This window comes from Toxorhynchites rutilus, chromosome 1 (genome assembly GCF_029784135.1).
Source record: "Toxorhynchites rutilus septentrionalis strain SRP chromosome 1, ASM2978413v1, whole genome shotgun sequence".
Lineage (NCBI taxonomy): Eukaryota > Metazoa > Arthropoda > Insecta > Diptera > Culicidae > Toxorhynchites > Toxorhynchites rutilus.
This window is the reverse complement of record NC_073744.1, coordinates 50,975,080-50,997,673: the sequence shown is the minus strand read 5'-3', so window position 1 is coordinate 50,997,673 and position 22,594 is coordinate 50,975,080. Positions and strand designations below refer to the sequence as shown.

At 36.2% G+C, this 22,594-nt stretch overlaps 1 protein-coding gene across 1 annotated transcript; it reads right to left on the bottom strand.

Moving 5' to 3' along the window:
* Positions 1-18,194: 18,194 nt before the first annotated feature.
* LOC129762420 (NADH dehydrogenase [ubiquinone] 1 subunit C2) lies at positions 18,195-18,878 on the bottom strand. Its single transcript, XM_055760655.1, has 3 exons — positions 18,644-18,878; positions 18,428-18,571; positions 18,195-18,349 (listed from the first exon to the last, which is right to left on the bottom strand). Exons 1-3 carry the CDS (start codon positions 18,792-18,794, stop codon positions 18,300-18,302), a joined length of 345 nt encoding a protein of 114 aa, XP_055616630.1. The 5' UTR covers positions 18,795-18,878; the 3' UTR covers positions 18,195-18,299.
* Positions 18,879-22,594: the final 3,716 nt, after the last annotated feature.

Genomic DNA, 22,594 nt, shown 5'->3' with positions numbered 1-22,594 from the left:
GACAATCGGGTACTGATGTCACCAAAAGACAATTCCAATCGAACTACTATCCGGATAGGTGTTCTTTTCGTGACATCGAACAATCGAATCTGACGCTAAAGCTTATACTATCGAATCGAAACTATACCGCAAGGTTTTATAAAAATATCAAGAATGCTTACTCATGGACGACGAAACATGAGTTAAGTTCTAGTTCTATGAGGCAACGGAATGCGGGGATATCCCAAGCAAGTGTATATTTGTTCCTGCGAACAAATATGCTAGAGAATTCCTGAGTATAGCTTTTCTCATCTATATCGAAAAAACACTCTATGTCGAATTTCAGCTCAATCGGACTTAAGGGAGAGGGGCGCAAAGTTTTTTGAAAATCGAAAAATCTCCTAAGGAAATCAGGGTTTTCGAAAAAAAAATTATGCCAAATGTCTTCAAATTGCATGAAACGTCGAGATCTAATGTCATCTCGAAGAATTTTTTTTTGTCATAAATCGGCTCTCTGGGACTCTGGGACTCTGGATTTTTTTTCGGAGTACGATACAAAAAGTATGGTTTTGGGTGCCAAAGTTATTTCGATTTTTCATTCGGAACTTGCTGGGAAATGTTGATTGGCACGCTAATATGCAAAAGATTAGCTCATTCGGACTTCATATACTGGTGTCGCAGACGTTAAAATTTGAGTTTTTTGAAAACCGAAAAGTCACTGGAAATCGGGATTTAAAAAAAATGATGCCAAACGTCTTAAAATTGCATGACACGTCGAGATTTACACTTACTACACCTGCAGAAAAGTCGAACTCTGTTCGCGTTATTATTGATTGTTTTCGGTTTTTATTGTTTTTATAGTCTCGGGACCAAGGGCGCTGTATTTTTTATATTTTTTCTGAAAAACTGAGGATTTTTCACATAACATAGGTCGAAACCAGAGAGGCGTTTTTTTTCGTTTTTGAGCTATGATGTTTCAAAGTCAACCGATGGTCCAAAAAATCATTTTCCACTTTTTTTTTTTCCAAAAATGGCTTTGTTCAAAAATTTATTACTTCTGAACTACTGGACCGATTCAGATGATCCATATATCAAATTAAAGCCAATTCGCTGTTTTGAAAAAAATACTCATTTGCCAAATAATTGAATTATAGTCGCATACATCCAGTCTAATCGTATAGAAATATTGAACGAAGACTGAAAACATGTTAACTTTGAAAAATCATAACTTAAAAACGAGAAACAACACATCTCCGATTTTTGAATATGTTATGTAAAAAACCTGAGCTTTCAAGAAAAAATATGAAAAATATAGCATCTTTGGTCCAGAGGCCATGTAAACTATAACAATCTAATACAATAAATAATTACGAAATCAAAATCCATTTTTATTCGCAAGTCTAATATTTTTCAAAAAAGAATATCTAATTGGTTTAAATTTTATGTGTCGATCATCTAAATCGGTCTAGTAGATCAAAAGTTATGAATTTTTGTGTTGGAAAAAAAAGAAAAAAAAAATGATTTTTCGAACCTTTCGAACCTTGAAAAATCATAACTCAAAAACGAAAAAAACGCCTTTCTGGTTTCGACATATGTTATGTAGAAAATCCACAGCTTTCCAGAAAAAATATAAAAAATATAGCGTCTTTGGTCCCGGGACTATGAAAACAATAAAAAACGAATACAATCAATAATAACTAGAGCAGAATCCGAATTTTCTCCAGGTATAGTATTTTTTTTTAAATACCAGGCGATTGGCTTTAATTTGATATGTCGATCATCTGAATCGGTCTAGTAGTTCAAAATTTATGTATTTTTGAAAAAAGGCATTTTTGGAAAAAATAAAAAAAAGTTGATTTTTCGGACAACCCTAAAATGGAAGTGGTCACCCTAATGAAAAAATAAAAAAAATACGGATACGCATAAGAAAAGTGAACGAAAACTGAAAACATGTTAACTTTGAAAAATAATAACTCAACAAAAAACTACACCTACATTAGCGCCCTTTATCTTTAACCGACTAAACTAGGAAAAAAAAACAAATACAATCGATAGAAAACAGAATCCAATTTTCTCACAAGTTTAATATTTTTTGAGATAAAACTTGCACATTGGCTATTTCATATGCCGACCATCAGAATCGGTCGAAAGTTGAAAAGCTATAAATTTTTGAAAAAAAATCAGTTTTGTAAAAAATTGTCAATAATTGATTTTTCAAACCATCGGTAAACTTTGAAACATCATAACTCAAAAACGAAAAGAAAAACGCCTCTCTGATTTTTGGATATGTTATGTAAAAAAACTCAGCTTTGAAAAACAAAAAATCTGAAAAATATAGCGCCCTCTAGTCCACAGCTATGAAAACGGTTCAGTAGTTCAATAGATATAAATTTTGAAAAAAAATATTTTCGAAAAAAACAACAACAAACAACCCTAAAATGCAAATGGCACCCTGAAGAAAAATTGTAAAATACGGGTCCAATATTTTGCGATAAGGAATGGGTTTGATGAAATTAAGCACAAAAAACTTGGTGGACATGAGAATAGGTCGTAAATTATATATGATACCGCAAGGATACCTATTACCAATACCGAACAAAGGGGCCTTATGCAGAAAAAAAAAACATCTCTGATTTGTTTTTTTTTTTTAATTTGGCTTCATAACATACATTTAACCCCAAATTTTAACCCCCATCCCCTACTTTCAATCGAGATTTTGATATGTTTGTATGAACAATATTCAAATAATTGCGCCGTATATTTTTCAAGCGGAGCGGAATTATTTACGTAGTTAAATGACTTTCATCCACATATACACAAGTAACCTCAATTCGTCTGAAGCTAGGCGTATCGCCGGCGATCTGGAAGCCTTTTTGAATGAGAACAATGAACTATTGAAATTCTTTAAATCACACTTGCTCGGATTCAGAATGAAAATCACGTCATAAATCCTTATAAAACACCAGCTGGAGAGCACATCATAATCCAATGCGAATATTGTTGAAGACGTTGTTGCAATCTTGGTAGGGTACTGACGTGAGAAATTGTGGTTCGAAGAAGGGGTAATTGTCAACACAATTCGTTCATACGCTCTCCATCTTCTTCTTTAATGACACTAACTTTCCTAACGTTCTTGATGGATTTTTATCGTATAATGATTCGACGCGGTCAGGACTACGTCATTCTACAATGTCTTGAGCAGAGCCAACAATTCACGGTCGACAGATAGGTAGATAGCGAACGACTGCGATTCCTTCGACACAATAAACAGGAGTGGTGCGAGGAAGAATATATTCACTTGCGAGACGCTGTCATGAGCAACGTCGACACGGTCTTTGCTATTGCCAGGCCAAAACGCATAATTACATAGACGCAAGTATAAAATAATGTCTTTAATGTCCCACCAAGTTGGTAAACGACTGGACTAAGCGTACCATCGGTACTTCGCGTACCTGCAGGCATAAAATAGACTCCATTCGTGGTCCTCAGTTTCCTGTCCAGTAACACCTATCTCTACCTCCCCGTGGTGTCAGCTGCGGTGGGATCTTGGTCATTTGCTGACCGGGAAGGGGGCCTATCCGAGCGTCTGTTCACCATGTGCCAATTTTAGAAAATCCCATTATTTACCGAGTTATACCCATTTGAGTGATGTGGTATCTTATCTAGTACGGCCATAAAAATTAACTTCAAACGCGTTTTTCTCGAAACTTGTTTTTTTTGACGTAGAACTACGTCTTTCATTAAGGGTGCCAAATCAGAAAACAGGTCACGTTTTTATGAAATAAAGTTAACATTAATAACTATTTTTGTCGCGAACGGATTTTGGAGATTTACATACTAAACGAATCGGAAATTCCGTAAGATTTGTTTAATATGCTATACATTAGATTCCTCTGGTTTGTAGATGGTTGAAATTCATGAAAACTTTAAGCGTTTCTATTTTCCCATACATTTGTTCTGTCCATTTGTGTGCTTTCCCGAACAGAGCTGTCAATAACGAGCAACTTATCGACGACCAACGGAGGGGGAATCGTAGGATTGAAAGTCTCCGTGAACAAAGGAAACGGTAGAAGAATGAAGGGGAGTACTTGCCTACAGTATAAACAGTGGATTTCGCTGAGGCAAACTTTCATTCGGCATCGGACTGTTGAGCAATCCAGTTCACTTTGCTTTCGCTGCGCTTCGATCTATTGCGCATACATTGCCGGGGGCAATAAAATTTCGAGGCAAGCGTCATCTACTGCTGCACTCGATGTTGGTGCAGTGAAAAGCGCTCGCACTGAACCGAGCCTTCGCGAGTGTGACACCGCATCGAACAACAGCGAAGTAGGCGATTTCGGCGCGTCGGTCGAAAATGTAAACGCCGTTACCCAGACAGCAACCAAAATCAAGCTCCTCCCGCTGGTGGTGAAGGCGGTCGCTCTTGACAAAGTCATCAGCGAATTCGCATCCATGGGTGTTACAGCAGAGAACAAGCTGTGTGGCATAATTCAGTCTTTTTCCAAGCAGTTAACATTGTTTGTTTGTTTGCCTTTGAGAATGCATCAATGCATTAAACTTACGTTATGGCGAAGCAGGCGTTAAGGTTGTGCGCCAAAAAATTATTTGGGGCATACCATGCATCTTGAATGTCTTACTGGAATGTTATAAGTTATTTGGGTTCGCGTGCCAATCGCAAAACTGCAAATCCTAGTTGATTGCATTTGCGCTAATATTGATCATAATGAATCATTGCTACTGTTTTCGAGGTTGTTATTAACAAAAAGAGTTTATTTCGCTTGTTTAGTCACCAAGAAAGTAAATGTCGTTCTGGAATTTTGTATGTGATTAGGTTTCGCTTGCCAGTAGCAAAACCTTCTCCACTAAAGTTGACAGCTGCGCTTCCCTCGAGCATGAGAAAGTTATGCAACTTTTTTCGAGGCCAGTAATATTAACATAAGCGTTCTTTTGAGAATAGCGCAAAATGATGAGAAGTGTTTATATTCCTAGTAGCTTCAAGCCACCAATGTATGGCGACTTATATAAAATAACAGTGTAGTTCTACGTCAACAATGCGGTCGTATCTTGGACACAACCTCCTATAATTTTTTTAAACTGGCGTACACGATATCTCAAGTTCTACTGAACCGATTTAAGTCGAATTTATATGAATACAATTTGTATGCATCTCTCTATCGCATGAATCTATAAAAAATCATAATTTCTTAACTTTACTGTTTTAAAAAAATCGGGAAACTTGAAAAAAATGTTTTAAACAACAATTTCTTCTTCAAACGGCCGCCATTTTGTCAAAAAACATGTTTTCGATTTGTCCGAGGTTCTTGCGATAGCGGCATCTTTACTGATTCAGAAGGGCTGAAATTGTGTACGCCATGATGGCACAACTTTTTTTTAACTCCCTCACTCCATCAACTTGTAACTATTCTAATTATGGCTATTTTTTCCATTCAATTTTTGTTTTATTGTTAAAAGATAGATGAACAGAGTCTCTACACTAGAATACCCTTTAATGGAAAACTTCAATTATTGCGGCAAAGAGGATTGTTCTGTATGTTCAAACAGAAAAATTGAAGAAAGATTGAAGGGTTAAATTAGAAAAATGAAAGTCTTTTTTTTTTGTCGACGGCTATCGTCTGTGACACTCCGTACTTCTATATATCATAGATCCCATCCCCAAATATCCATTTGATTTTCAGGAAGGGTTCGAGAGGACACGACATGAAATGCTTGATTCCACTGATATTTCTGAATTGGCCCCCAAACCGTCTTACATTAAGGGTGCCAAATCAGAAAACAGGTCACGTTCTTATGAAATAAAGTTAACAGTAACAACTATTTTTGCTGCGAACGGATTTTAACGACCATACCATTTGCGAATCAGAAATTTTCTAAAATTTGTTTGATATGTTATGTACTACAATCCCATAGTCTCTATATGGTTTAAATTGAATCAAATTGGAAGCATTCCCATTTACCCATATATTTGTCTGTCCATTTGTGTGCTTTCCCGAACAGAGCTGTCAATAACGGGCAACTTATGCAGCCGCTAGAATAGAAACAACGAAGGGGGATAGCGAAAGAAGAATATTTGCGAAGTAAACTCCACCCATGCATAGTAAGTAAGCTGTCGCTAGCGTATAAGTATTGCATCTCCTCGCATTTGCTCTCGTGTCCATCGGCTCTGTTCTGATGCAACAAGCTCCTAGTTTTGTTGATGGTTTTGACCGAGAGTCGAGAAACAATTTTTCATAAAAGGTCGTTCTCGTAATGTTTCATTCCTATCGCTGCAACTGTTTGCATCTGTTAGACGTGTGTTTGATGCTTGTTAAATGGCGATGCACGGAAGATGCCTCTCGTTAAATACTCAGTGCAATGCGTGCATTGATAAGAAGAAACAAATTTCGACATATGACCAATTAGTGTATTGTTCTCGCAAAGGCAAGAAAGAATCGTTGCTTCTTGATATGATTCTACAAAACCACGCATTGTCCTCGGAACTTTTTACTAAAGAGTTATTTATGAAATTTCGACATATTCGCAAATAATATCCAAAATGATAAACCAACAAATTTAAAAAAAATTATAGGAGGTTGTGTCCAAGATACAACCGCATTGTTGACGTAGAACTTCGCTGTTATTTTATAAAAGTCGCTTGTTTATACCTTCGGATATTATTCTATAATGCTGTGAAATTTTAGAAACAACTGTTTAGTAGAATACTGATGATTCATTCTTGCCTTCGCAGAACAATACACTAGCTGATCTATGTCGTAATTTATTTCATGTCAATGCATTGGAAATTTACCTCGAACGCTATTCCGGTTGCCTTTTTCGCAATTGACATAGACTCGGCAACAGTCGATTAAATACATGTTGCACCAGAACCATTGTTCCACATCTCATAACTACATCAAGATATCTTTGGCATCGCGAGGAAACAACAACAATGATTCGAACAAATTCCAGAACGACATTTACTTTCTTGGTGACTAAATAAGCGAAATAAACTCTTTTTGTTAATATCAACAACCTCGAAAACAATAGTATTGCTTCATTATGACTAAGATTAGCGCAAATGTAATCCTAGTGAAGGCAGTTTTGCGACTGGCACGCGAACCCAAATTACTTATAACATTCCAGTACGACATTCAAAATGCTTGGTATTCCCCAATGGATTTTTTGGCGTACAACCTTAATGCCTGCTTCGTCATAACGTCAGTTTAATGCATTCATGCAATGTCAATGGCACCCACGAAGCGCTTATGATGACGAAAAACAAACAATGTTAACTGCTTGGAAGAAGACTGAATAATGCCACGCAGCTTGTACTCTGCTGTAACACCCATCGATGCGAATTCGCTGATGAGTTTGTCAAGAGCGACCGCCTTCACCACCAGCGGGGGGAGCTTGAATCTGATTGCTGCCTGGGTAATGGCGTTTACATTTTCGACAGACGCGCCGAAGTCGCCTACTTCGCTGTTGTTCGAAGCGGTGTCACACTCTCGAAGGCTCGGTTCAGTGCGAGTGCTTTTCACTGCACCAACATCGCGTGCATCATTGGATGCCGCTTTGTTTTTTGCAGGGCTCGAGCCAGCCTTCCTCTTCTTCTTGCTCATCACACACTACGCGAAGCGTCCAATTTATAACGCGGAAAGAAAAACACGATACGAATAACGCGAAAAACGAACTGGAAAAACCACACGACGATATCCAAGTTGAATTACCACTGGTGGGCTCTAATCTTAGATCGAAGCGCAGCGAAATCAAAGTGAACTGGATTGTTCAACAGTCCGATGCCGAATGAAAGTTTGCCTCAGCGAGATCCACCGTTTATACTCTAGGCAAGTATTCCCCTTCATTCTTCTTCTTTTCCTTTGTTCGCGGAGACTTTGAATCCTGCGATTTCCCCTTTGTTGCTCGTCGATAAGTTGCTCGTTATTGACAGCTCTGTTCGGGAAAGCACACAAATGGACAGAACAAATGTATGGGAAAATAGAAACGCTTAAAGTTTTCATGTATTTTAACCATTTACAAACCAGGAGAATCTAATTTATAGCATATTAAACAAATCTTAGGGAATTTCCGATTCGTTGAGCATGTGAATCGTCTAAATCCGTTCGCAGCAAAAATAGTTATTAACATTAACTTTATTTCATAAAAACGTGACCTGTTTTCTGATTTGGCACCCTTAATGAAAGACGTAGTTCTACGTCAAAAAAAGGATTTCGTAGTCCTACGTCCTGAGCGGTCGTGTCTCGGATACTACCCCTTGATTTTGTCCAATAGAACACATGAGGCATCAACGTTTCAAGTTTGATAATCGAGTGGCAATGCGCATCGTCTTTTTCGGCAGCATAAACATTTAACAAACTTGCGTTCAAGTCGTTCCACTCATTCTATTTTATCGATTACATTCGATTAATTTTCCTAGGTCATTAAAACATTCAAACACACTTACGAAACATTAGTTGAACAACCAAAATATTGACTAGAAATAATTTATATGGCAGAACAATGTTTGCCGGGTTAGCAAGTAATGTTATAGTAATTGTAATTCGAAAATTCCTGAGTTACTAAATGAGAATACATTATTCTTTGAGAGAAAAACAATCAGTATTCTAAATCTAAATTACAACTCAACATACATTATACCAAAATCCTTTATCTATTCTTTAATCTGTCCGACAATTTCACACTTCACCGTACCTTTTGATGATAATGTATTGAATAGAGTATGCTTCAAACAATTCGCTCACAAGCTTTGTAACATACACGCTGGGAACTACATAAGGTTCATCAACCTTGCCCTGATCGTCTCCGCCTAACGTACAACATTACATCGATGGTTTGCCCGCAAGAGATGGCACGATCTTCGCTGGAGCACTTGGGCGGTTTTATGCGAATAAATGCTCTGAACTGTACGATCAGAAAGTACAACATAAGAGAGCAAGAAGAAGCTAAATCTGGTCACACATCTTCCAGCGCGCATAGAAAGCCCTTCTAGTGTGATCTTCCGCTAAGCGTGCTCCCCAGGGTTTATTAAACTTTTCTATGCTAGGCCTATGCGGCGCAGGGTACAACCAATTTATCGCGTTTGTCTTCTTCCACGTTCGTGCCAAGGTAGCAATTTCAGGACAAGCAATCGTCCATGGAAATAGTCAGTGTTGATGACCGGACGATGATGATTAATGATTATCAAAGAATGGTGGACTTTTGGGGACGGCTTGAACGCATAAATGCTCGAAAAAATATGCTTCATGAGATAGAAAGTAATTGATCCCTGAGTTTTATGAATGGTTCGAGAGGAAGTTGAGTAGTTTTAGATAAATATTAATGAAACTTATTGTTAAAATCATCCCCTAATCATAAAACAAACTGGAACAGTTATTTTAAAGGCAGATAATTATTCTACATCACTGCACATCAACGTATCGTTCTCTGAAGTGTTCTCGGTGGAGAGGAAATAGACGGAAATAAAGAATGCAAATGAGATGCGCACCCCCACTGGCTCGGAAAATTGTACCGTGGTGCATAATTACGATTGGCTAAGGTTACATCATCGACTTGCTTTTGTACAGCGTCTGTAATTAATCGAAAGTGAACTTATCCATTCCACACCTCTTCATCAACTCGCAACTACTGCATGTAGAAAGTGGGTTCAACGTCCCTTCAATGCGGCGGAATTAAAAAATACATAGAAGCCATACTTGTACGTAGAATTATTCCGCGTAAATTGGTGCCGCAATCTGAAGTGTAAGAGCTTTCTTTACCGCAAGAGTAGGTATTCAATTATCTTTCCCTTCGAGAGCGGAACTGCTCTAACCTTGGAGAAAAGAAAAGAACGTAAAAGCAAATAGGGGTCGTGGGGGCGAAATGGTCACCTGCTTGTTCGATAGTACAGGTCGGGCTCGATTATCCGGAATTTTAGACTCGATCGTCCGGAATATTTTGATTTTGATTTTTATTTGATCAGAAATTTTGAATAATTTGTTGAAATACAAATAGATGATTGTTTGAACTAAATTTAACGTACCTAGTTAGAAAAAGGGGACTGGAATAAGAGTTGCTCCATACAACTAGTTTCGATCTGAGAGAGAGGAGCCAGCTCGCGTTTGTTGTGATACCAAAGTGAACCAAAGGGAAGTATTGAAATATGTAGAAAATTTGAACATGACATTTTTTTGCAAGACATTTTATGTGAAAATATTTTGACGTCGGACTACATTTTTCATTTCTATACTGGGGTGTAAGTTCAAAGCTTCGAGAACGAGAGCGTTACATTAAAAGAACAGGATTTTGAGCATTAATACCGGTTGAAAGAAATGGTATGATGACCGCTTCATTCGAAAGATAAAATTTCTACGCGTTATATGTTTGTTACTTATTGATCCAAAAACTTGTTTCAATAGCCCAAAAAATTGATTTGTAAGCAAGCTATTGAAATCACAAAAATCTGTATATAAGCAGGTGCCAACTCGAAAATCTACTCGATTATAATTATACAGCGGATGGATCACGTTATCACTGCTCAAGATTGATGTGGCGAAACTACTTATATTACACAAAAAGGGGAGAAAGACTCTTGACCCTTTTAGTTTTGTGGACGAGACTGATTGATTCACCTTCACTATCGGTCAATTCAATCCGAATCGTGATCAATACCTATTAAAAATGCAGACACAGTTGGGACTGCATTCTTTTTAGTCAACCTAGTATTATTTCCATCGGACACAACAAAAACTTTCCTCAAAACGCACCTGGGAGAAATCAATGTTGACTTTTTTGCATTGGGAGATTAGCACTTATTTTATGTATTCCGCATACGCTGGATATTCACATTGCATCGGAGAATATCCAATCATCGCCCACATTGCAAAAATCGATTCACTGAGCTTGCAGCTATAAATCAACCTGGAACTAGTGAAATTATATATTGGGGTGAGATTTTTTTGCTCTCGCCACATAAACTCACCTGGCATCTCATCTTTGTTGTGCCGAATCATAAAATTACACCGGATCGCAAAAGGTCAAAAATTGTTGCAGTTGTCAAAAATATAAATATTGTTTTAGTTTCATTTGTTCGAATTTAGGTTAAGTTATTTTTATTCATATTTATATACAGCGTAGATGTAATTTAGATAAACTAAATGCGCAAACCATTATCAAAGCAGTGGAATTATAAAACTTCCGAATTAACTCTCGGCCTCTTTAGCATGTTGATTGTTAGGTGCCTAGAGCAACCGTGAAACACTGAACTCATTGAATATAAAATTAGTTTTTCAGTGTGATTACAGCAAAACTTAATCTCAAATGCTCTCAAAAACATCATTCCCAAGTAAATAATCCACAGATTTGTCTATACACCACCTTTCGTGGAACGGCAACAGTTATCCGACCCGAACCGTTCGATTTTGGCAGCGTAGTGATAGCAACCGCAGCGAAACGAATGTTCACCTTTTGTTTTCAATCGAAGAAAAAAGCTCTCGCCGCTGCAAAATGCCTTTTTCGCGTCCAGCTTGACTTCTAACTCGGAAACAATGAAATAATTCGCGATAACTGAATGAACGATCGGGAAAAGTCACAAATGAGCCCAAAACACCCATAAATCCACACAAGATCTCCACCGTCTGGAAGCCATGATGTGGGCTGACCTGGCACATCTTTTATTATTTCCTACATGATCAGTGTTCTAATTATCGTTTTACCACCCATATATTCCTGTTAGACGTATTCCTACGTCAAAAATCAAAGCGGGGTTAAAAACGCATAAATGTACTCACAAACAAAGATTCACGTCAAGTTTGAACACTTTTCTCATAAATGAATGACAACAACTTGCTTCATTGAAATTGTCCGATTCGAATTTTCTTGAGGAGAAAACGTAAAAAGAATAAGAAGAAAACGAACTATCTGTCATTCAGCTGGCTCCTCTCTCTCAGGTTTCGATTATCCGCAGTAGTTTAAATTCCAAATTTGATTTAATATTTAAACATATCTAATATATAATTTAATGGAACATTGATGAAGCTTAGATGAACAGGGTCTGTTTAGTATGTTTAAATTCGGTTATTCACAGTGTATCATATGAGGGGCTTAGAATGCAAGGGATGTAGGTGTAGGCTGACCAAATAGTTCAGGAATAAAAAGTCACAGGAGAGTTGTGTCCGAGACACGACCGCATAGTCGACGTAGGATTCCGTTAGGCTATCTGTTGATTTTGGATATATTTTATGAATTTCATCGTAAAACTTTTCGATAATGATTTGGTTTTAATGTCTCAAGTATTTTCAATGTAGATTTCCCCCAGGGACATCAACTGTTAGGGAACACATTTCGTTGGGAACGAAAGTTCCCCCTACTTTTATGTACAGTGGTAGACATTCGTTTAGCCGCACCCTATTTTTCCTCAATATTTTTAAAAATAAGTCAATTCTTTGTACAGTTTTGCTCATAAAAGATAGTAGATTATTGTTTATTTTCATCGAATTCATTCTAAAAAAAAGTAGAAATTCACTTTTTGTTTTCTCAGTAAATTAAATATGTGGAATCAGGGCAATCAGCGCATCCTGAAATTTCAATAAAAGAAAATTTGTGCGGCAAATTTCGAGTCCAAACGGTAGCTAATATTTAGTATGTTCACCTCCATTTCGGATCACTTTGAAAACTCGATTTGGCATCGAGTCAGACAGCTTTTAAAGTGTTGCCATATTGATCATAGCCCAACATTCCTGAATTATTGCCTTAAGACTGGAAATGTTGTCAAATTGTCATCTGTTTGCATAGACCATCTCGGCTAAGATTCTGCATAGGTTCTCTATGGGATTGCAATCGACTGCCAGCAGGTCATTCAAGAAGCGGAATGTCCTTCTCGGCAAACCATGCCTTCGATTGCTTGGAAACGTGGATCTATGTATAATCCTGCTGAAAAAACGTCATCCTCGGTAGCGTTATTCTTAATATGGCCAATCAAAACGTCCTCCAGTAATTGAAGATACTTTTCGGAGTTCATTCGGGTGAAAATGAAACTGATGAGAAGCTTGTTGTGATAGGAAACGGCTCCCCATACTGTCAAACTTCCGCCCCCAAAGTTTCGCTTCGATATCACGACATGCCGTTGACTTAAATTGCAACAATAGCAACTGTAACAGTCCGGACCATCCAAATTGAACTTTTTTCGCCGGAAAATACAACATTTCTCCATTCTAGTTTCCATTCCATGTATTGCCGGGCGAAAATGAGATGGCTCGGCTTATGGGTGGCGGTCAGTTTCGGCTTCCCTTGAGGTTTCTTCCACATGATGTTTGGTGACTCATTCAAGATACGCGCAATATGCCTCTTCGTTACTGGAACAACCGATTCTGCTTCAATATATGAGCAGAACATCGTTTCTTGGTTGCTTCGTGTCTTATTCGACCTTTAAGACGCAAAGTAACTTTGGTGTTCCCATTTGTTCCCATTTGTTTCCCATTAAAAGATATTCCGTACCACTTTCTCAGATAGACCAATTTTTGTTACGATCGAGCGATTACAAAACTTTTGTTCACTGAATATCTTTATTATTTTCCGCCCCTTTTCCGTCAATAGAATACCTTTCCCCATTCCTTCAAATTCTACGTAAATCACTAATCTGACCAACTTCTTACGTTGCACATCTAATATTTATCTTGTAAATTGAACATTCCCAAGTATTTTTTCAAAAACCACAGATAAAGGTTTGGCGACTATGCGAAAACTCGATTTTTATGCCCTGCGGCTAAACGTATGTCTCGGGAAAAAACGACGTTTGAATATTTATATCCACCGATGCCGCCTTGTGTGTGCGTGATTGTGACGCACGTCCTTTCAATCAAAGTGACTTAAATATACTATCACTACAGCAAATAAGTATCCCGATCAAAAGAACATTCCTGATTGTTTTGTAAGTGTTTCAAGTTTTTTTTTTCAAGTGCGGCTAAACAAATGTCTATCACTGTATTTGCAATGCTGATTTCCCCTAGGCAGCTTGGTTTTGATGACTCTGTTAGGGAATACATTTCGGTAGGAACAAAAGTTCCCCCTACTTTCATGTGTTTACAGTGTCGATTTCCCTCAGGCAGCTTGGTTTTGATGTCTCTGTTAGAGATCCGCCGCATGTGTCGTCAATTTCGACCAATTAGAAGTGGATTTTCCTTTAGGATAAGGGTTGAAATTTTTCAATTGTTATAGTTAGTTAGTAAGTTTCATGACATATATTATTTTCTTCAATATAAAAAAAATGTTATGGAGTACCGAAATCGATTGACGCCAAAATTTCATGAATCCAATTTCAATTTTCAGTTTGTACCGCAATATGTTCCCGAAAGACGTAATCCTACGTTAAAACGGGACACGTAAGCAAAAAACTAAATTCAGCTTTCTGAAGATTTTAATGAATGAGTGAATAAAAGCGGGAATAAAGCCAAACAATCAAACATTCTTAGATTTACCTACTTTGAAACTTTGCAAAGCGCATCAGGATATATAGAAATTTTACCAGAGAAATTGTCACATTCCAGATCGATGTTTTGTTTCACAATCATCTTCGTTATCAGGGACCCAACATTGAGTCGCGATTTTTTCATTACCCACGTGATGTTCATCGTACAATTTTTTTTTCAACTGATCCAGTGCTACCAGGCAGACGCAAAATATAATTAGTGAGCTTCACGAATTCTTTACATTCTAGTAATATGTCTATTTTTGAAAATATTTGCACACAACGATCTGCAACTAGCACAGATTCTTTATTCCAACTTTTTATCTCATCATTTATAATTCCTCCTATCATTGTCCACTAACCAGACAATATAGTGTTCTATGAAAATGAAAAAATTTTTTTTGCAGATGGTGTAAAAAATCTCATGCCAAAATTGTGCCTGAGGATAATTATTGAACGGTGCTTGCTCTGTAATTTGTATGTTTGTATGTTTGGAACATGTTTGTTTGTAGCGCTTTACCACATTAAAAGAAATTTGACCCCCTTCCTGTTGACCGATTGATCTGAAATTTGGAACACACCTTTATCTCTGCAGTCATGATAAAACTGCGTATTTCATTATTTAAAAAATCCAAAATGGCGGCTGCTACAAAATGGCGGATTACATATTTTCTCAAAACCCCATCAATATGGGTTTTTCCAAAGCCTCATTAACATGGGTATCAAATGAAGGGACTTGACTAGTAGAACACAATTATTCATGAGAAATTCTAATCCATAATGGCGGTTCACATATTTTCTCAAAACCCGATCAATATGGGTATCAAATGAAAGGGCTTGACTAGTAGAACACAGTTATTCATGAGAAATGCAAATCCAAAATGGCCGCCGCCACAAAATGGCGGATCACATATTTTCTCAAAACTCTATCAATATGGGTATCAAATGAAAGGGATTGACTAGTAGAACACAGTTATTTTTTGAAAAATGCAAATACAAAATGGCCACCGCCACAAATGGCGGATTATGTACTCCGTTCCTTTCGAATAATTGATCTGAAATTTGGAATATACCTTTATCTCTGCTATCATTATAATACTATGTATTCCATTATCTTGAAAAATCCAATTTGCTTGATTTAACATTAGTTAAAAAAATGATAACTGGGATATATGTATCAAATGAATGGACTTGACTTGGAGAACAAACTACTTATGAACAACATAAATCCAGAAAGGTCGCCGGCACAAAATGGTCGACTGTGTATTTTTTGCAATCTGATCATCATCAGTATCAAATGAAATGATTTGACCAATGGAATACAATACATCATGAAAACATTCCGAAATAAAAACAAATCTTAAAAACTTTTTAAGTTTAACGGTTCTATTGTGATAAAACATAATAATAACACAGATAATGTACTAAACGCTAGAAAATAAATATGCAAATAGTAGTTATTAAAATGGTGGGACATATGATGAAACTATTAACTATGGATAACGGTAATCCAACGTATTCCATTAGTCAAATCATGGAATACGTTGCAAAAAAAATTGGAAGGGGTTGTATCTAGGACACGACCGCATATTTTCGACGTAGAACTACACAATTATATTATGCAATCCACTTGTTTAACACTTCAAATATTATTTTAGAATGTATCGAAATTGTTGTAATAGATTATGTTCTTCGTTACAAATAAATATTATGAACGTCTTTTGACGTTTGATATGATGCATAGCAGCAATTCCAAATGAAATCGTCCTAAAAATGCAGATTTTAAAAACTTGTATTTTTGATTCCAATGAAAGTGTGTATTCCGTTTGGGTTGGAGGAAATATGAGTTTTTCACAGCAATTGGGAATTTTTTGAAATCTTTGATAATTTATATCTCAAAAACTATGAATCGTACCGAAATAGTGTGTTAAAAAGAGTTATAGAGTATTGATGGTTGAATATGAAAAAATGTACACTGAGAAAAAAAAATAGTACTCTTTTTTTTATTTACATAAAATTTTTTTACATTTATTTATATAAAAATTCAATTTGCAATATCCAAAATACATATTTTTTAATTTTTTTTAAATTTTTTCATACAAAATAGAAGTCACGCAGAAAATTTAAAAAATGGGTCCAAGATGGTAAAACTATTTTTGACAAACTTTGTGGAACATCGAATTTTTAAAATTTTTCTAAAGTTCCAATTTTTGTATGTTAACAATCATTTTTAGCCACAAATTATGAATCCTGATGTGATTTAAAACAAAAAAGGTTATTATCAATCTCCTTCTAAATGTAGCTATTCTCGAAATATTCAAAAAAATATTTCTAATTTATTGTCTTTTTTATAGTAAATAATCCCTTTTAAGATGTTTGTCGTGTTATACCGTCATGTTCATGAAATTTTATGAATTTGCTTATAATTTCCAACAACTTTTACAAATACATCATCATGGTTCATTTTTTGACTCAAGCGTAACTTTTGAGAAGGGCGTATCGATTTGAGTAAGAGAAATGTTGATAATTTATATCTCAAAAATTATATATTCGTAAGGAAAAAGTGTGTTAGAAAGAGTTATAGAGTATTGTTGGCTTAATTTGAAAAAAAAATACACTGAGAAGAAAAATTAGTACTCTTTTTTTTAATTACAAAATAAAATTTGAATTTGCGATATCAAAAAATATGTATTTTTTTATATTTTTTTAAATTTTTTCATATAAAATAAAAGTCATGTAGAAAATTTAAAAAGTGGGCCCAAGATGGTAAAACTATTTTTGACGAACTTTGTGGAACATCGAATTTTTAGGAATTTTCGAAACTTCAAGTTTTTGTATATTAGCATTCATTTTTAATCACAAATTATGAATCCTGATGTTATTTAAAACAAAAAAGGTTATTATCAATCTCCTTCTAAATGTAGCCATTCTCGAGATATTTAAAAAAATATTTGTTATTTATTGTCTTTTTAATAGTAAATAGGCCCTTTAATTATGTTTGTCGTGTTATACCATCATGTTCATGAGATTTTATGAATTCGCTAATAATTTCCAACAACTTTTCTCGAACCGCGAAAGTTCATTCACCTCTAGTATCTGGAATGACGATTTTCCCAGGCATCTCAGTTTGAAGGTACGTTTTAGGGAAACATATTCCGGTCTGCACAACGACAAGCGAGTACAAAATTATTCAACACCAAAAAATACCCCCGACTTGCATGTATATTTGCAAAGCGGATTTCCACAGGTACATCGATTTTGAAGTCTGTGTTGGGGAAACCGTGAATAGGGTCAATCAAAACTTGGCAGTTATGGTGTTTAGATAACGCTTGATATTTTACAGTTATTCAATTGTTCATCTAATGAAAAATAACATTTTATTAATTGTGATAGACGCGTAGAAATATTTCCTATCAATTGATGCAAACATCTTTCCGATTGTTAAGAAATATTTGAGTTAAGAGCATTCGAAATACGGGTAGGGTTAGCACACAAATCGATAGAACAAATGCATGGGGAAAAAGGAAGATTTTCACAGTTTTTGTGAATTTAAGCCGTTTGAAGATTAGTAAATTGTAATGCATAGTGTATCAAACCAATCTTAGAGAATTTCCGATTCGATTGGGATGCAAATCATGAGAATTCATTCACAGTGAAAATAGTTATTAAAGTTAACTTTATTTCATAGAAACGTGACTTGTTTTCTGATTTGGACCCTTCCAGAAAGACGTAGCTCTACTTCAAAAGAAAAAAGAAAGAATCAATTAATTTTTTCTTTATTCACAATAGCTCTCCCGAACAATGCATCCTATTGATACTCCTCTAAGCGATAATTGTAATTTACACGATGAACAGCTCCAATTTCTCAACGAATCGGCTGCCAATACTCGAATACCTCGGCAAACTTTTTACGCTCTGAAATATAAAAGACAAAATATATATCGAGGCAGCTCCAATGTGAAATGAAATGATGAAAACAGATGGAGCTCTTACCCGGAGTAGGAAAATCTTCCGGATGCAACTCAATATAATGCCGCAGAGTAGCGTCCTTTTCGGCAAAGTATGCATTTCTCCATTTATCAACCATCATTGCCAAAGCAGCCAAGCCCACAGTTGCAACGACGTGTCTCTGAATACCTAACAATTCACAACAGAGTATCAATTTACGGGCGAACAAATCAAACTGTTACATCACAATTGCAAACATACCACTCAGAAACGGACGTCCGGTGCCCCAATTCGCGTAGCACATTCCCCCGAAGCCGAAAAATCCTCCTGCGATCGGTGCATATTTGTCTTGTAGCCATGTTTTGGTGTTGGCTCCAGAAAGAACCTCCAACGGAGCCTTGCCGCCGTACATTTTCCCTTCGATTTTATCGCACTCTCGTAAAATCGACACCACGAAAATGGTTTGTTTTGATTTTATCCGTCAAATCATGAATTCATGGAGCATGAGGCATGAAGTTGAACGAAATTGTCAAAACGCCATCGACGTGTTCATGATTACCACAGATATTTTAGCAAGAGATAAATACAGCCGTTCGTCGAATATACACTAAGAGAAACAATATAACGATTTTTTTTTGTAAATGCTACCAATCTATAGTCATTTTGGTACTTACGTATTAGCGTCACCGGAGCTGAAATTCAATAGATAGCAATTTTGACGTAGGATTACGTCTTTCGGGAACATATTGGGGTACAAATTGAAAATCGAAAATCGAGCGCACCGTGAAAATTGTCCAATTTCAAATGCTTATTGCTCAGTCATTTCATGATGGATTGATGATATTTTTGCGTCAATCAATTTCGGCACTCCATAACAATTTTTTACATTGAATAAAATAATATATGTCATGAAACTAACTATCGAACAATTGAAAAATCTCAACCCATATCCTAACGGAAATACCCACTTCTGATAGGTCGAAATAGACGACATATGCGGCGGGTCCCAAACAGAGACATCAAAACCAAGCTGCCTATGGGAAATTGGCATTGCAGATACATGAAAGTAGGGGGAGATTTTTTTTCCCACCGACATGTATTCCCTAACAGAGATTTCAAATCCATGATGTCTGGGAGAAATCAGCATGTAAATACCCTCGATAGGTTAACTAACGACGCGCACAAATGGATAGTGCTCATTGTAACTAGCGTGGGCATTGCTGATTGCATACGTGCTGGCGAATAAGTTGGGAGCGATGAACAAGTGTTTTTTCGTTCCAATAAGAATCTTTCGATTGAAGAATGATGTTTCAATGAACTGAATAGAACTTATGCTTGATAGAATATAAATAAAATTTAAATTTGTAACTTTTATGTTGGTTGCTTCGTAAAACTTTTAGCACAACTGTAAGTGTAAAATTATGTATGGTAGCTATTGTGTTAAAATGACTTGAAATATGAAACGATTTTTTTTTCTCCCAAGGAAAGTTCATGCGACGAGCAAAATTGGAAAAATGAAGGAATATTCGAAAAAGTGATTTCAAATATGCTCTACATATCGTATTGGGTGCTGTTAGCCTAATTGAAATTCGCATTGAGGCATGTAGCATCGTGTTCCGTTGGGTTTAATGCGAAAAAGAAACGGGTTGAATAAACACTCAGAAAATAAAAAAATATGAATGAAATTACTTTTCCATTTCAAATATATTTTCTCTATACTAAAGTAACACTTTTTTTTCTGGTGAGAAAAATTGGGTTCGATAATGATAATTATCTTATATTGCTTTGATGAGCTTTTTTTTCTTTATTTCATCCATACATAACACAGGAGCCATCTCGTCCAGGACCACAGAGGGCGGCTTTGGTACCTGATACGCACCATCTAATGACTAATCACCATCCTTCTATCATTATCACTCGGTTATGGACACTGGTGGAGTGAACAAACAATACCTAACAACCAGACAAAACGAACCCAAATCATTATCGAAGAGTTTAACAAACATATCCAAAATCAGCGTGCAGCAGATAGCCCAACGGAATCCTACGTCAACTATGCGGTCGTGTCTTGGACACAACCCTCCTGTGACTTTTATTTCTAGCACGGGCACTCAGTTATATTTTGTATTGTTGTTGCCTTGTTGTTTACATTGTTTTACTATTTTTTAGTGCGGTTCCTTATCCTCGATAGATGGAGACTTCGTCACAATTAAATTCGCCCCAGAATGAATCTCATTGCGAAAAACTAAATTCATAATAAAAATTGCGCTTTGGTGGCGATCACACGTGAATACCGCAAATCCCAAATACTCTTTTTCGTAGCACTAAAAAATAATAATAACACTGCCAACAACAAGACAGCAATAATAGAACAGAAAACTGAGTGCCCGTGCAAACAATAAAATTGCTATCTATCGAATTTCGGCTCCGGTGACGCTAATACGTAAGTACCGTTATTTTCTACCGTACTAATGAACCTATATGTCAAGCAGAACCATGATTCGTAAGCCCAATATCGGGTACATTTTCCTAACAAAAATTAAAGTATTAGAATTATACTCTTATTACACCTCCGTATTGTCTTATGGCATCATTAAAAATGGTTAATACGCGCTTTTTTGACCAGTTATGAGATATGACAAAATTGAAGTTTACTATGTTATCGAGTAAAATATACTAACCTCTGATAGAGATGTGGGATTGTTGACAATATATTAAAAAAAATTGTACATCCTTCTAATGTTTGCATTACCAAAAATATTTGGTAGTTTTCTACCGGGGTTTTTTCTAAGTGTACGAATGGGCGAATACACCAGGTAAAACATCGGTAACTAGAGCTACTAAATCTTTAATAATCGGAACTTTGGAAGAATGTACAGTGATTCACTTCTAGCTGATTGGACAGTCCTGTTGTGACACGAATAATTGGACATTTGATCTTTAATTGGACATTTTTGTAAACATCCTCTGTGCAAGTTTCTACAACACGATAAATTTAAGGAGTATTCTCAACCATTTTACTAGATTATATATTTTGCACACTTTTCCCATGGTTATTCATTAGATTTTCAATAGTTCTCCTGTTCCTGTTTTTCGCATTGTATTGTGTGTGTTGATATGTCCAATTATAGGTCACATTCACCTTTAATGCGACACAGAGTGGTGCCTCGGTATGTCCAATCGGAGGCAAATCACTATATACGCTAGTTAGACGCATCATATACGAGGGTCACTATTTATATTTCGGGAATAGGAACAAAAACAAATAGTTAAGCTGCGAATATATTTTTATTGTTTTTCAAAGTACTCGCCACGATGATCGATACACATGCGCTTAAACCAATTTTCAAAGCATTTATTCCAATCGACACGAGCCTTTTTTTTGAGCAATTGTCAAATTATGTGAGATCCAACGTGAACATAATTTTCGCACAACAAGTGTTCATGTAAAATCGCATATATGCTGGTGGAACTAATGCTTAGGGATGCCCCAATCTCACAATAGGTTACATGACGATCTTGCTTAATCATTTCGTGCACAGCATCGATGTTTTCTGGCACTACAGTCGATTTTGGACGACCTTCACGAAACTCGTCGGACAGCGAACTACGACCACGTTTGAATTCACTATACCAGCGATACACAGTGGTTTTTGATGGAGCTTCATCGCCAAAAGTCAAATTAAGTTGATTGACGCACTCTTGTTGTGATAATCCACGTCGAAAGTTGTAAAAAATCATCGCACGAAAATGTTCACGATTCAGTTCCATTTTTTTGCCGAGACCAAACTTTCAACTAAATATAAAATATACAAATAGCGTCCGTATGACAAAATGTTCTGAGTACGTATATCGTCAAAAATGTCAAACTTTACGATGGAACCGTCAGATGGACTGACATGGCATCAGTGTTGCCAATTCCCGAAATATAAATAGTGACCGTCGTATATCACCCAAAAAAGGGTACACTAGAATACCCAGCAAACATAAATTCAACGGCAATTTCGAGGTCGGCAAAATAAGTCCAAGAGACAGAATGTTAATGGTATAACAATCATTGCTTTTGTAGTATACTCTATTGTCTTTTAGAATTGATTTGGTCCGTATGTGAAAATCATATAATGTAATCGAACACAAGAAGACATACAATGTAAATAATCTAACACCAATGATTATTACTACGTAACGTGAAAAATAAAACTAGAATGCATA

What these genes read in the sequence shown, in the direction of transcription:
- LOC129762420 (XM_055760655.1), bottom strand. Translation starts at nt 18,794, where the DNA reads ATGTACGGCGGCAAGGCTCCGTTGGAGGTTCTTTCTGGAGCCAACACC. An exon ending in CGGACGTCCGTTTCTGAGTG is followed by an intron (nt 18,572 to 18,643) that starts GTATGTTTGCAA and finishes GTGAATTGTTAG; the next exon opens with GTATTCAGAGACACGTCGTT. An exon ending in GGAAGATTTTCCTACTCCGG is followed by an intron (nt 18,350 to 18,427) that starts GTAAGAGCTCCA and finishes TTTATATTTCAG; the next exon opens with AGCGTAAAAAGTTTGCCGAG.